Source organism: Rhinichthys klamathensis, unplaced genomic scaffold (assembly GCF_029890125.1).
Source record: "Rhinichthys klamathensis goyatoka isolate OS25496 unplaced genomic scaffold, OSU_Roscu_1.1 h1tg000169l_1, whole genome shotgun sequence".
Taxonomy (NCBI): Eukaryota; Metazoa; Chordata; class Actinopteri; order Cypriniformes; family Leuciscidae; genus Rhinichthys; species Rhinichthys klamathensis.
Window position 1 is genome coordinate 287,446 of NW_026606700.1, and position 16,695 is coordinate 304,140.

At 37.2% G+C, this 16,695-nt stretch overlaps 2 protein-coding genes across 7 annotated transcripts in view; one reads left to right on the forward strand and one right to left on the reverse strand.

The window, feature by feature from the left end:
• LOC130091590 (cAMP-specific 3',5'-cyclic phosphodiesterase 4D-like) overlaps window positions 1-16,695 on the reverse strand; it is a 168,939-nt gene that overhangs the window by 43,620 nt on the left and 108,624 nt on the right. Inside the window, exon 1 of one of the 6 annotated variants that reach the window (XM_056259542.1) lies at window positions 13,367-13,450. The exons of the other annotated variants lie outside the window; for them this stretch is intronic. Coding sequence (XP_056115517.1) covers window positions 13,367-13,413 — 47 coding nt within the window. The 5' untranslated portion in view covers window positions 13,414-13,450. Of the gene's footprint in view, window positions 1-13,366; window positions 13,451-16,695 lie in introns of those variants that run through there. 6 annotated transcript variants of the gene reach the window in all.
• ndufaf2 (NADH:ubiquinone oxidoreductase complex assembly factor 2) overlaps window positions 5,792-16,695 on the forward strand; it is a 148,013-nt gene continuing 137,109 nt past the window's right edge. The window contains exon 1 of the mRNA XM_056259569.1: window positions 5,792-5,807. The gene's annotated coding sequence lies outside the window, so the exon portion shown is untranslated. The remainder of the gene's footprint in view (window positions 5,808-16,695) is intronic.

Below are 16,695 nucleotides of genomic sequence, written 5' to 3' on the forward strand. Positions count from 1 at the left end.
GTGGCAAAAAACGCTGCACAACGAGAAGAGGTGACCGGACCCTGAGGAAGATTGTGGAGAAGGACCGATTCCAGACCTTGGGGGACCTGCGGAAGCAGTGGACTGAGTCTGGAGTAGAAACATCCAGAGCCACCGTGCACAGGCGTGTGCAGGAAATGGGCTACAGGTGCCGCATTCCCCAGGTCAAGCCACTTTTGAACCAGAAACAGCGGCAGAAGCGCCTGACCTGGGCTACAGAGAAGCAGCACTGGACTGTTGCTCAGTTTTGCATGTCATTCGGAAATCAAGGTGCCAGAGTCTGGAGGAAGACTGGGGAGAAGGAAATGCCAAAATGCCTGAAGTCCAGTGTCAAGTACCCACAGTCCGTGATGGTCTGGGGTGCCATGTCAGCTGCTGGTGTTGGTGCACTGTGTTTTATCAAGGGCAGGGTCAATGCAGCTAGCTATCAGTAGATTTTGGAGCACTTCATGCTTCCATCTGCTGAAAAGCTTTATGGAGATGAAGATTTCATTTTTCAGCACGACCTGGCACCTGCTCACAGTGCCAAAACCACTGGTAAATGGTTTACTGACCATGGTATTACTGTGCTCAATTGGCCTGCCAACTCTCCTGACCTGAACCCCATAGAGAATCTGTGGGATATTGTGAAGAGAAAGTTGAGAGACGCAAGACCCAACACTCTGGATGAGCTTAAGGCCGCTATTGAAGCATCCTGGGCCTCCATAACACCTCAGCAGTGCCACAGGCTGATTGCCTCCATGCCACGCCGCATTGAAGCAGTCATTTCTGCAAAAGGATTCCCGACCAAGTATTGACTATTGAGTGCATAACTGAACATAATTATTTGAAGGTTGACTTTTTTTTTTGTATTAAAAACACTTTTTTTGAGACAGGAATTTTGGGTTTTCATGAGCTGTATGCCAAAATCATCAGTATTAAAACAATAAAAGACCTGAAATATTTCAGTTGGTGTGCAATGAATCTAAAATATGTGAAAGTTTAATTTTTATCATTACATTATGGAAAATAATGAACTTTATCACAATATGCTAATTTCTTGAGAAGGACCTGTATACACACACACACACACACACACACACACACACACACACACACACACACACACACATACATATATATATATATATATATATACACACATATACATATACATACATACATACATACATACCCCAAAAGTAAATAATTATTACATATATCACAATATATATATAATATATAACTATTAAATGTTTTAACAAGTAAAATTCTCTTTAAAATGCCCATGGAAAAAGAAAGCCATACAGGTTTGTAAAAACATAAGTGTAAGTAAATTATGAGTTATTCCTTAAATTTTAAAGTAACTGTATAGCAAAGCATAAAGGAACACACCTTGGTTTCACCTTGTGTCCAATGAGCTCAACATGCTGTACTTTGATCAAATCCAGCAGCAGAGAATGAGATTCATATTTCACAACTGCTTGTAGTGGGTTTAAACGAACAAGACAGCTTGAATGCCATATGCGTCTGACCATGAACGCAACAAACAGATGAATTAATTATGGCAGGCACAGTTGAACTGAGCCGTGCATGACAAAACAGACAGATGAAACAGTCACTAACTTCTGTCACTGCTCGATGAACATTCCTCCTAGGGAATATTTTTGAGATAACAAGAATCTGCTTTGTCTCACCAGTTTCAGCTTTTCCAAGCATGTAAATAAAACCTGGAGCATTTATTTAGAATTCCTATTCATCTCAATGGGAGTTGCTCAACTGATGCAGGTGATTCGAACCACAGACATTTTTGAACCAATCACCTCAGCCGTAAATGCCATGTAAGTAAGCTGCAAAACCATGAAATCATGACACATCAAGAATGTGTAGCACCAAGCCCTCAGTAGCAACTATCCTGAGCTGTGATGTGTGAAGCTAATATAATCCATGTCTAAAATCTAATGACCGTCCATGGAGAAAGAAGCCGTTTCGAACCTGATAGTGTGGTTCTAACTGGGCCGTACTAACCAGCAAAACCTTGAGCACTTGTGTATGCTGCTAAAGTTTGAGTAAAATTTCTTTCATTTTTCATATATTAAAGATGCATTATGATCCCTAAAAGATGTGATTCAGAAGATCAAAGTATAATAGCCGGCTGCCTTGCATGTATAATTACATGACTCATTTAAACATTAAATAATCAGGAAAATGTTACAGGCTTGTTATCTCATTGGGTGGAGTCAAGAGCTCTCAGCCTCTGTGATGAATCTTACAGTACACTTGAGGAGCTCACAGAGTCTGAAACTTAGATAAAAAAAAGATAAAAGCTAATTTCAATAAAAACATATTTCAATTATCTTCCTCAGATTCCTCTTGATACACCAAGAAACCGAACAAAGCAACATTTCCTAAAGCCCAAAAGTTGTTTTATCACTGAATATTCATGTAAAAACGTACTTTTTACAACCAAAAAGGCCTTAAAAATTGAAGGCAAATGTTATTACATCTGTATTCAAGCGTATTTCATAATCTTTTAAAGACTTGAAAGCGACACAATGGTCAAACTCTATTCAACGTTACCAAGGTTACTGGAGTTGCTTTCATCTGGAGAACAAGGAAAGTCAAATGCTATGTCTCTGAAAGCACAGAAACAAAGTCTTACAGATACACAAGCAAAGACAGATGAAAAAGCAATAGCCAGCACTATTTATACTCACAATACTATAGGTATTAGGGGTGGGCGTTATTAATCGGTAGAGATTTTTTGGACTATCGTCTCTATCGCGGTTACGCACTCATGCAACGTTATCACCCACCCCTAATATATGTTGCACATAGGTTCAAATATTCAACCAGCACAGCCAAACATAGCCCGCATTTCTGTATCTATTTGATTTGAAGCTAGGATACAGAACACTTAAAGAGTGACAGCACAACAGCAGACTATACAGTGTCACAAAGCATGAAATCACACAGCCTCAAATAAGCATTCCAACAAAAGCATTTACACAGTTTGTCTTGTAGCTGGTGTTTTCATGTGAAGATATACTAGTGGCATGTGGCTGTGGTAATAGGATTAGATTAGACTGACACACAGCTGAATAATGTCACATCAGTAATAGTACGAAAGCATAATGACGTCATCAGCACATTCTCTAGAGCAAGACTCTGCAGCTGAAAGACATTTATTAGAGGCTTGTATATCCATATGGTTCTGCAATGCCAAACCATGCACGCAATAGCCTATGCTAGCTTTTCTGTTCAAATTAACAGTGGTTTGTGAATGTTGATGCTTTAATAACAAGTCATTTATCAGGAGCATTTATGCTGGGATGTATAGGTCATGGCTAGGCGACACGTAACTTCATGGATGTACTGAAAAAAAATCTATTTATACTTTTATGCAGGCTTTTGTGGGCGGAAGCGGGACAAAAAATTAATGTTGCAGGCGGGAGAAGTTAACATATTTTTGTGTGAGCGGGATAGAACCCTGCGGGAGCGGGAAAAATCCGTCCCATGCAGGTCTCTTGAGGCGAGCATATATGCTAGAATGTTAACAAAATCCAATTTAGCAGACATTTTTCTAGCTGGAAAACAAAACAAAACAAAAATATTGATGACTCATCCTGCACTCCACAGATTATTAGTAAAATCACTGACTACAAAGAGTTAAACTGACTGAGTATGCGAATACAGATAGCTTTGACTGGCAAATATCCAGACATTTAAATATACATCCCATTCATTTGCAGACCTTGTTGTGACATCTTTATTATTATTCTTTAAAGGGACAATGTACAATAATTAACATGAGCACTCAAGGCCATCATGTAAATGTGCCAGATTTAGCCCATACAACATAAAGAAATCAAGCTAAAACACATTCCAGCAAACATAGCCAGAGGATATTAACACACGTACAAAATGACTTTAAATAAGGAGACAGAAACAAGCCACTACTCCAAACTATGAAGACATGATTGATTATCCAATATCCACTGTTTTATCGATGCAGAAAAAGAAGTAAACGATATAATATTTCTTAATTTTGTTCCAAGTATGAGCAGCTCTATAAGTAAAGGCTGACTGCCCAAAAACACTTTTTTTTTTGAACACTAGACTACACTAGAACTAGTGGCTCTAGTAGATGAGTTATGATTTTATACACAAGTAAAATATCTGCAAATGTAATAACTTTCCCATTTAAAAAAAAAAAAATCATATTTAGTTAAAAGTTTTCAATAATGATATAAATTAGAACATCCCTTGTTATCAGTTATTATATACAGTATAACAGATTCAGATACAATATTCTTGCCAGCAATTCAGTGTATTGTCCAGAGCAGCATGTTTTTTAAAACAGGAAAGGCATGGTGTAATTAGATAAGTCCAGCATGAGTTTGTTTTGAACCGAGAATGACGCAAAACATGAAAATGGGTTGACAGAAAAGTTAACAATGGCATTATGCATCTACAGATGCATCTACAAAATGTTTTCTTTAAGAATCTGTAAATATAATCAAACTATGAACCAGACTTTCACTCTTTTGTTAGATATTTGGTCAGCTAAATTAACTGATTATTGGCTGATATGGTTTTATGTAAAAGCACAACAAGTCCTTAGACAACTGCTATCTTTATCTCAAAGCTGCGCGTAACAGAAGGTTTGGCAACACTAGGTGAGAATGAAATATGTAGGATTGTACTAAATCATAAACATTTGAATGTGAGCGTTGCACATTTATTTCCTCATGCAGTCTTTTGCCAAAGCCGTTTATAATAATGAAAATACTGAATGTTTCATTTCAACTGGTGATGCCAAATGTTCTGACTGTAGGATTCAGGAAACTGGATTAACTTGCACTGTAAACTGTAATTTCCCATTGAAAATCCTTTGTAATTTGTTGCTGCTTGTAATCTGTGTGTGGGAAACTCGTCCTAAGATAAAGCTAAAACGAAACCAGAATATACAGATAACACTGTCTCTTAACCTCTCCAGGCATTGCAAATCTCACAGGCTTGTGATTCAGATGAAATGAGTTGTGTGGACCTGGATGCTAAAAGGCAGCATCAATGAGGAAGGACCAGAGAGGATCAGAAGAAACACATCCACAGAAATGTGTCATTGAATGTAAATCTCAAAACAAAGGCTGCTCCTTCCTTCTCTGGTGCTCTCTGTTGAAATGCTTCGCGGAAGTTATTTCTGAGTCACGTCACTCTTACGCTTTATATGCATTGTTATGCCATAAGCATTTCCACAATAATCACACTGCAGTACTGACCTTTCTCTCCCCACAGATTAAATGGTCTGAGGGAGGATGTTGTGGGGAGAATAGAACACAATTGAAGTTGAACAGGTCAAGGGCAAATTGATATTTCCTGTTAAAAGCTGCTGAATAAAAGTTATATGACTACTCTACTGGGGTTAGACATACGTGTATGAGACTTGAAAACTGTATATGATCCGGCTGATATTTACTGAATGTTTACATACACACACCCATACATACACATACATGTTCCTCCCTGATAAAACCATGACGTTAGAGTTGATAAGTTTGATTCATTTCTGTGAATGAGTTCAGGCTTTGTTTCAATAAATCAAATCAAAATTTTTAATTTACTTTTTTCATACATAATGAATTGTGCTGTTTAGTGAGGCATACTTACTATACAAAGGAAAGTGACTGATCAATATAGACTTATGAAATGTTTGAATGAGAGTTCAAAACAGATTTTCTGTTAGCACTTGACTTTGACAAGAAACTTTTGCTTCTACCTTCTACTATTATTTGTATGTATGTGTGTGTGTGTGTGTGTGTGTGTGTGTGTGTGTGTGTGTTATAGTTGTTAGTATTGTTGTAATTCAAAATTTGTGAATGTTCATAGTGAATTTTCGATGGCATGGGTCTGAACCAATAAAATGTGATTTTCAAATCCATGCTGATGTAAACAAACCGAACTTGTTGCTAACCAGTCGCAATAACGCCGTCAGTGATTATTCAAAACACCCCACGCGGTGGCACATTGTTGTATCATGAAAGCGCCCATCCTCTAAAAAACATGAAAAGTAAACAGCAATTTCAAATTTTCAAGCTTTTAATGTAATATTTGGTCGCTATATGCCTGTTTTGTACTCACGTCAAGTCAAGTCACCATTTATATAGTGCTTTTAACTATACAGATTTTTCAAAGCAGCTTTACAGTGATAATAGGAAATGAATCCAACAAAGATAGTTTTGGCTTTACAGCAGCTCTAGAAGAAAGTCATTGTTCATCTTAACCCTCTGGGGTTGTTCGGCCCAAATGGACCCGAATCATTCAAATAAATTTTTTTTTAAAATCACAGCTTCTTCGGAATGGTCCGAAATTTGGTGACTTTGTTGGTATTTGGTATATGAACACCCAAAAAAATTGGGGACAGGATGTGAACAGTCTAAGTGGTTGTAAAAAAAATAGTCACACTCAGGACCTTCGGGTCCAAATGGACCCCCATAGGAAATGAATGGGAAATTGGCAAAAATTTGAAAAAAACCCAGAGTTTTTTGGTGCGTACAATCTACAAATCAGCCACAATCCATAAAAAAGCACACAACAGTGAAGGGGTGAATCTATAAAACATCAAGAGTGCAAAACAGACACATCCACACACACACACACACACACACACACACACTTTTATACACATACACACTCATAAATTCAGATTACATAAATCTGTTTTGAATTTTTAAAAATCACAGCTTAATCGGAATGTTACGAAACTAGGTGACTTTTATGGTATTAGGTATGTGAACACACACAAAAATTGGGGACAGGATCTGAATAGTCCAAGTGGTTGTAAAAAAATAGTCAAACTCAGGACCTTCGGGTTCAAATGGACCCCCATAGGAAATTAATGTGAAATTGTCAAAAATATGAAAACACAGATTATTCAATATGAAAACACAGACTATTCAAATAGAATAGTCTATTTGAATAGTCTAAGTGGTTGTAAAAAAAAATAAAAAAAATACTCACACTCAGGACCTTCGGGTCCAAATGACCCCCATTGGAAATGAATGGGAAATTGTCAAAAATATGAAAACAGTTTTTTTGTGCATACAATATACAAATCAGCCAGAATGCAGAAAAAATGACTCAACGGTGAAGGGGTGAATCTCTAAAAGATCAAGAGTGCAAAACAGACACACACACACACTGTATTATATATTTATAATAATCTGTATTATAAAGTAAAACTGGCACTTCAAATTACCATTTAAACCAAACAAACAAACAAAAAACAAGACAAAAATAGTCTTTGAGAATCTGTTATTATATTTTAAAAATCAACAACCTGAAAAAAAATTGGTATATATTTGCAAAAATCACTAGAATCCCCAAGCCTTTCTACAGAGAGCTGTAAATCCACTAGTGGTAAAAATGTGCTATTCCGTGAAAAAAATGCTCAGTGTGTCCACCAGATGGTATCTATATTTTTTTTAAAATTGCTTTCATGAGGCCTAGGCTTCACTCTAAAATGTAATACAGCTTTGATAAAAAAAAAAAAAAAAAAAAAAAAAAAAAAATCTATTATGTTCAATGGGAAAAAATGGGTCATAATTATTGCATAAATATTAATTATAAATCATAAAATATCTCAAAACACCAAAAAAGAAAAGAATTTTTTTTATAAAAAACAAGTAAAAAAAAAAAAAATGATTTTTTTTTTTAAATATGAATCCTGCCCGTTGGGTCCATTTGGACCCGAACACCCCAAGTGTGACTGTTAAACGAACAACCCCAGAGGGTTAAAGGTATAGCGGAGGATTTTCTTTTTCCGGGTGGATCATCAAGACTATTGGTGCTCCTAGTTGTCAATCATTCTGGTGATATGTTTACGTAAGGCCGTCGTACGTGCTCTTCCCTAGGTAGTTTTTGCTTTCTGCGCATGCGCACTTTCAGGTGTATATGTGTGGTGAGCTACGGTTTCAGCCTTTCATTGAAGCTCGCCGCTCTCACCGGGTTTTTTCAAAATGTCTGAGGGTCACAAGAGAAAAAGTGTCTACGAATTGTATGACAAGAAGAGGAAGGCCTCTGAAGAAAGAAACAAGACCAGAGTGTTTTTGGGAGAATATTTCACACGCTGGCATGCGCTAAAGCACAGATTGGGCTTCCCACCGATGCCTCAGTCGCGAAGTTTCTACTCGACAGGTAAAGTTTGGCATGCTATTTGGAAAATCCATTTAAAATCACTGCTAGTAAAAGGTGAACTAGGCTCGTGCATGCTCTCTCCTGCACACGTTTAATAGGCGTTCCCTCTCGGGAGCAAATAGAGTGTTGCGCATGTGCATTTTTAAAAAAATTGGAGAGGGCGGGTCTTCTCTAAAATTCGGAAAGATCCTCCGCTATACCTTTAGGTAAGTTTTTGATTTATTCATTTCCGTTGTAAAAATCCTTAGTTATTAACTTAGGGTCCACTTACACAACACCGTTTTCAACTGAAAACAGAAAACTTTTTTTCCCCATTTAAATGACAGCAGTGTTTTGGTGGCCTGAGAATGCAAACTTTGATTTAGGTTTCAAAGAGCAAGTTTTTGAAAAAGAGTTTCGAAAACGATACCGTGATCATCTCCGTGTAAACTTAAAAAACGTGAATCTTTGAAAGCGGTGACGGCATGCACATGCGAATAACGTGTTTAGTCTATAGGCATGCACGTTTGAATGCATATGTGCGCGGACGCGTAGTCTTTCTTTACAAATAATATAATGTAATGGATATGGATGATAGTGAGAGTGCACACTCGGTGACTAATGCTTTAAATGCACTGCGGTCGGCGAATCTTGACGCAATTAACATGGAACATTTTGTTAAACTTATTAATGACTACTTCAGTGATAATGTGCCACCATCAAAACAAAATGATTGTGGACATTAATGCACTGTAGCAAATCTTGAACAATGGTTGGGCATGGGCACAATAAGAAACTGTCATGACTGTATTAAAATGAACTTTGCTACTGCAAATGTGTTGGTCACTGGCCACACATCCATTCAGGAAATTATTTTTATAAAATTGTTAACATGAGATAGCTTATTTGTTATTTATTGTTATTGATATTTTGTTGCATAATTTTGCTATGGATTGGTACATGGGAAGCCCTTAACCAGTGGCACGCTTCTCAAACTGACTGCTGAACAGAAAAATCAGTTAGGTAACAATGTTAAATATTCTTTGTATAAATATTTTCAATAAAGTTAAACATATACTTTCCCTATAGATATGGTTTTGACTTGGTGTGTGCCAAATTTGGTGTTATTACCAGGGATTTTAAGGTATGGTTTGTAGGTGATTTTGTTTTGGGACCTTCAAAAAACTTTAACTTGATTTTTCTCAAAATTGACTTTGCTGACTCTATCGACTTCAAACAGGTGTAGCTCGTTAATTTTTTTTTTCAGATTCCAACATCATTTATAATGTTTTTAATAACAAGAACTCATGTTTGAAAATGTTCTCTTTCTGACTCATTTTGCCAGCACGGGTCACATATATCATTATCGCGAGATAAAATTACTCATATCATGATAAAAGACTTGGGTAATATTGCCCACTCATAATATTTCTCACCACCTAAGATGTTAAATTACGACACAAAGGCTCTTGGTATATGGTATTCACACATGTAAGCCACCAGTCCCACTCCTGCATTTGTAGAAGGACTTGGCTCTTACAGTTAGGTGGAAATGCTTCCAAGGACGGATGGCACCTTGGAAAAGCAACGATATTTGCCAGGGGGTGGATGGGAGCTCTGAGTAAACTATTCCTCATAAAACTAAGAGAACACTGGAAGTGTTCCCGTTCATTATTTCAAGTCCATTTTCAATTTTGGGGTTGTAGCTTATTTGTTCCTGAGCAAGCTGTTCTCTGGATTACCTCTATTGCAATGTGAATGGCATCTTAAAGAGACACTGAAGTGCAAACTGGGAGCTCACAATATGCCATTGAGCCAACAACTCAGAAGCATTATTAGCAGGGTTTGAAATTAACACCCGCCAACCCACCAAATGTGGGTAAAAATCAACTGTGGCGGGTCACGCTGTCAAATCACTCGCTGTTATTATGTTTACTCACTTTGCTGAGGAAGTTCATGTAAGCCAAATGTGTGCAGATTTAGCGCAAATACTCAACTCGTGAGTCATCATGATATATTAAATATAGCGTATTGCACAGAATCGGCACATATGGCTTATTTGAACATGTCCGTCACTACGCAACAAATAACGGTGCGCTTGTTCGTTTGCATGGAAGCTTAAAAAGCATTTGGTTAACAGAAAAGACAGATGCTGTGTTTGAAATCGTCTCCTATACCCTCATTCACTATTCCTTACATTACTCCACTAATATCGTGAAGTACTTGAAGTAGCTAGTGAATGAAAACGAGTGAGTGAATTCGGACTGCCGCTAGTGCATAGTTTGTGCTTGCCGTTTAATAATAATCATTTGAAACTGCCATGGAAAATACATTTTTGGTGAAAAGGATGAGGATGAACGAGGAAGGGAGGAGATGGCTGGATGACAGGATTTTGATTGAATATGAAATGAATGTATGCAATCCAAATTTGATTATATTTAGGCTATAGGCCTATTTACTATGTATATATATATATATATATATATATATATATATATATATATATATATATATATATATATATATATATATATATATATATCTAGGTCAAGATCTATTTATTTCATACCCGTAGGTAAATTTGTTTTGCAGATAAAGAAAAAAGATTTTATATATATATACATTTTTTGGCTAGTAGAAGTTCTGAATGGCCGGTAACTTGAAAATGTAGTAGCCAAATTGGCCGGTGAGTGAAAAAGTTCATTTCAAACCCTGATTATCAGCATTATTACAAAAACCCTGCAATGATGCCTTTTTTTACTTAATGTGAACAACTTAATGTGTGCCTAAAAAACAACTATCGCACAAACAACATAAAATTAGCCCAGACATATGAATACAATTGAAAAGGTGCTGTTAAGTAGGGCCGAAAGTTGGCCGTAAAGTAACAATGCTGTTATTTGGGTTGGTCACGACTCACGCAACCCCTCGTCCCTTAAAGGAAGCTACAGTGCACATCCGTAGCGTATTTGAAGTTCCGTCGCATCTATCGTCAATCGCACAAACAGATTGTGTAAGCCTGACTATCCATGTATGAAATGTGGCAGCCCACACACTGACATGAGAGATTTTGAAACGTACAGGAAATATGACGGCAGCAATGAATCGGGTTAGCATCGGTGGGCCGCTAACTATGCTAGTCGCTTCAGGCGCTATTCTTCCCGCATCAACAGGGCTGGAAATACGGATGGAGCTGATTGCCGCCCGCTGACTGTGCTGACACTGTGTTCTTATTGTGAACTAATAGCGAGACACCCACTCGTTCCTCACTGTTGTCAAGGAGCCCAGCGGCAGATTCAATAAAGCATCTATCAGCCAAGCCCCTCTGCTGAGCTAAAGGGAAGTGCGTGCTACACAAGCGCCTGTTTTCCAGGGAAAATCAGAGCCTTGGCAAGTCCATAGTCAGGGATTATGTAATGAGCCTGCAGTGATTCAAGAAAAAATTGTCCCTGTATTTGAAATATGAAAAGGTTGCTGTAAAGCAGTCATATTTGTATATGAGAGAAAAGGAAGAAGCCAATGCCATTTTATAAATGTTTGTTTTTGCTATTGATTTTTGGCACAAGAAATAAAAAATTTAATTCAGTCCACATTAAATAGCCTAGTTCTGTCTTTTTTGTAATAAAACAAATTGCTGTATGAATAGTGAATAAATAAGACATAATTCGTCAAATATGCGACTCCCTTCTCAAGTTAAATGTCTATACATTTTGTGCATAAAATCTTTAACATGTTAAGTTTTGACGAATATCAGTAAAATATTATAAAAATTACTTTTATTCACACACATTAAACTGATCAAAAGTGACAGTAAAGAGATTTACATTGTTACAAAAGAAGTATATTTCAAATAAATGCTTTTGAACTTTGTTCATCAAAGAATCCTGAAAAAGAATGCATGGTTTCCACAAAAATATTTTTTACACAAATTTTAGCACAACAGTTTTTAACATTAATAATAAAAAAAATATTCTTGAGCGTCAAATCAGTATATAAGAATGATTTCTGAAGGATCATGTGACACTGAAGACTGGAGTAATGATGCTGAAAATTCAGCTTTGCCATCACAGGAATAAATTACAATTTGAAATATATTAAAATAAAAAGGTTTACTGAACTTTTGATCAAATAAATGCAGCCTCGGTGAGCATAAGAGACTTTTAATATCGTAAAAAAAATTCTTACTGACCCCAAACTTTTGAATATAATATATATGTGTGTGTGTGTGTGTGTGTGTGTGCTTTTGTTTTTGTGATATATGAGGACACAAATGTGTATAATGACATGCATATTACACTGGTATTACAACTTACACGTGATATATGAGGACATTGCATGACTCCTCATATTTCAAATAGCTTAAAAAACATAAAAAACAATGTTGTTTTTTTTAATGTAAAAATGCAGCATGTCTCCTGTGATGGGTAGGTTTAGGGATAGGGGCAGTGTAGGGGGATAGAATATACAGTTTGTCCAGTATAAAAGTCATTACGCCTATGGAATGTCCTCATATATCACAAAAACACAGCTGTGTGTGTGTGTGTGTGTGTGTGTGTGTGTGTGTGTGTGTGTGTGTGTGTGTGTGTGTGTGTGTGTGTGTGTGTGTGTGTGTGTGTGTGTGTGTGTGTGTGTGTGTGTGTGTGTGTGTGTAAATAATTATGGACAGTAAATAAATACAAACATTGTGTCTCACCCTTAAGACTATGAACTACAAATTAACAACTACTATAATCATAGTTGGCTGCTAGAGATGTTCTGCTCCGATAGGCTCACAACAATCACCACTCTGATGAAATTATAACCACCTCCCTTGCTAATCTGCTTTTGATATACACCCTCATCTGTGAACCTGCTCAACCGCTTAATGCTGGATGAAGCTGCAGGAAATGAGTCCACCATTAAACAGTAAATTTACTCTGAATGGCAAGCTGATGGATGAGAGCCCGGCAACCTGCGACAAAGCATCAGTTCAAATAACAGGCACGCGCACACACACACACACAAACACACACAAACAAACTGACATGTGCTCTCAATTGCATATGACGCAACTGAAACAATTAGCATGTGAAAAGCGCTGGATGTTCCTTGACACATTGCTGTGATGTGGATGCCACTTCCACAGCGGTCAATCAGCTTCACCAGAAACACAAACACACAAATACATACGTTACATGCTAAAGGAAGCTCTCACCATATCCAAGAGTGCCTTCGGAGAGGAAGGCTGCTCAAGCGTATCATTCTCTCCTCGCGAACCCTGTGATTGCGGCCGGACTTCATTGAATGACAGACTTTCTCAACAAGCACTCCACGAATCCTTCTCATTGAGAGAAAAGACTATGTGACAACTGTGTCCATATTGTCTCTTTACTTGTTTGCCATGTTTGGTTTTGCCTACTTCCATCTACAGTACTACTTGGCCACACTTTAATGCGGATAAAAATGCATATAACATTTAACAAAGTAAGACAAAAACAAGCTATTCCAATAAGCGTTTAAGGGAAGATAAATGAAATCACCCTGAAATGAACAGTGGCTTCCATAACCTCCAAATACAACAGCCTCTGACGGAGTGTGCCGAGCTGTTCCCGTCTGACGTTCATTGTGTTTATCTGGAAAACGCTTGGCCACATTCCTCCTTCCTATCCACATGACGATATCAAGTCTTTGTTTTTTCCTGTTGCCAGCGATATATTTCCTCTCGCTTCACAGAGGGCAGGGCAGTAGACTTCGGCAAGTACACTGCCCTAAATCCTTCAGTGTTTCAATCAATGTTCAATCAGCTTTATCCACCTTTTTCCTGAACATTAAAGTTGTTGAAGTCTATTGTTGGTGTGAGAATTTTACGCCTGAGATTCGCGTACCACAGGGTAGGGGTGGGCAATATGGCCATTTTTTTTCATGTTAGCTTTCAAGACTTATTTTGCAAGTTTCTCAGCAGTACAGCCGAACTAAGACACCACTGACATTCAAAATATTTTCTTTTGTGTTCCACAGAAGAAAGTCATACAAGTTTTGAAATGACATGAGGGTGAGTAACTGATTTTTGGGAGAACTCTCTCTTTAAATTAAAGAGAGACATCAGGGCAGTCAACACAATTTCTTTTTTTTCATAGTCACCCCCTCACTTTCACACTATCTGATCATTTTGTATTATTTGTGTTTTATTTCTGCACTATAAATCATTTTCTTATCTGATTTTTGTTGCATAGGCAACGTCTCCCTTGGACAAAACATCCCTGGTTTATGAGCGTGTATGTGTTTGTGTGGGAGGAAAACACATTGCAGGACCGAGTGAGACTACTGTTCTTGCGTAGATCTCTTTCCCTGTCGGCATGTGGTCATCCTCTTCAACCCCATTACGAGAGCCCCTGCTGCCCTCTTCGTTCCAGCAATAAAGCGTATCGATTCTGTCAGTGCAAGCTGTACTCTTTAGCTTTTTAACACAACAAATGATGCCTCAAACTGAGAGGGAAAGACAATTCTAATTTATCTTTCTCTTTATCATATACCCACACAGACACACATGGGCATAGAATATGCAGGGGAAGTGTCCCCCGCACTTTTAGTAAGACGTGTGTCTTAATAAGTCAAGTGTGTTCGCATAGAGGTTGGGCCAATGTGAATAAATCTAGATTTAAATTCAAAGAGACAAGATAGTCTATGCATGACCTGACGCACTAAACTCTCATGTAATGTATGTTTCATTAATACTGGAAGCCAGAGGGCTCCCTTGCGCAGAAAGTCCAAAACAGACTCGTAGAAGTAATAACTTATGACGTTCCAGGAAAATCCCTTATATGGCCAAAGGCATCCAGCTATTATTATTTTTGTGGAAAACTTAATACCCTTTTTCAAGTTTTTTTGATGAATAGAAAATAAAAAAAACTGCATTTATTTGAAATAAAAATTGTTTTGTAACAAAAATCAATTCAATGAGACTTTGCTGAACCAAAGTATTAATGTCTTATTTTTAATTAACAGTAATGTATTTATTATAATGCATTTACAACCTGTTTTGCATGCCACATGGTTTGATATTTTATTATCTAATCCAATGAAACATTCATGTATTTTGAAGTGTCTCAATACTTTTGGGGGCCACTAGACCATCTTCCGTAAAGCAAGATGAGCTATTATAAATAAATAAGTGAGAATTCACTGGTTCTGATGCATGCACTTTAAAAACACTTGATCGAAAAAAGCAATCTGTCAACATCAGCAAAAACGAACCGAAAACAAGCATAGTAGAGAATTTTTAAAAGTCTCCTGGGAGAATATTAGCATAAAGAACACATCCAACGATAGGTTCTTTCTTTGTAAAAGAAAGTTTCAATTATCTTCGGCAGGTGTAACTGTTTGAGTTTTTGGTAAATCACAACATAGCACAATTGGGCTAGTCATTTTAGAATTTAAGTACCAAAACCTGCACTCTTGTTTTAACATAATGGTTCTCAACTGATCTAACATTGGTCATCAACATCAAGTGGCCAACCATAGTTTAATGAACAAACTATGTTTGTGTTTAATGAACAACTATGTTGCTTTTGAACAAAAGCAAAAAAAAAAAAAAAAAAAAAAAAAAAGGATTAGTATTATCATGAACTGCATAGAGCCACAATAAGCATCTTCGGAACAGCAACAATAAAAAGAATGTTCTTAATTGTAAATTTGACAATTTTGCACAACAATAGCCAAAGTGTGATTTGAAAGCCTAACATTATGTAACAAACACTAATGCATTAGGCTCCTGAACATACGTACAAACTGCACAGCATATTGCATAATAGTATATACCAATGATGTGCTTATTGCTGGTTTTAAGCTCTCTGCATAATTCACCTCAAAGCGCGGTCAGGACAAATAATGTTTTACATCTTCATAAGCTTATTTATTGTTTTATCTAATTATGCATGATAATATGGTTAGTTTAATTGTTTTTTCCCCCTGCGGTCCACGACCCTAACATAATAGACCTACACCCATTATCGAGTCACAACCCACCACTGCTTTAGCTCAGTGCTCAATGCCATAATATATCCGTCAAGTGCTGATTTATAAAACTGCTTAAAATCATCTCACTGTTCTTCCCTTGAAATGCATTTACAGCAGAGGTACGCCAAGAGTCACATTTTATACTCTTCATTGCATAACATCCGTTAGGATAAAAGCTTTTAGTGTTAAATATCCACAGAGCATAAATTTATAGATGCACCACTGAACTGCAACCTGGTTATAGTGTATTATGCAATAGCTTCTTTCCTTTTTTACACATGATCTGTGACCATTATCAATCTCCACCATTTCCACTTCATTCACTTGTTAATTCGACGCACTTACTGACAGTGTGAGCTAAATGAAATGCATTCTGGAATTTGCATTGGGTGTGATCACCGAAGAGTGAGAGGGGGAGACGTTATGACTCCTGAATGAGGGTCCGACTGGGGCTGCTCACACTAGTCGTTCTCCCAGCTCCCAAAATAGACTTTCTGCATTGCGCCGGCGGTCCTTATCTCGCTGTCT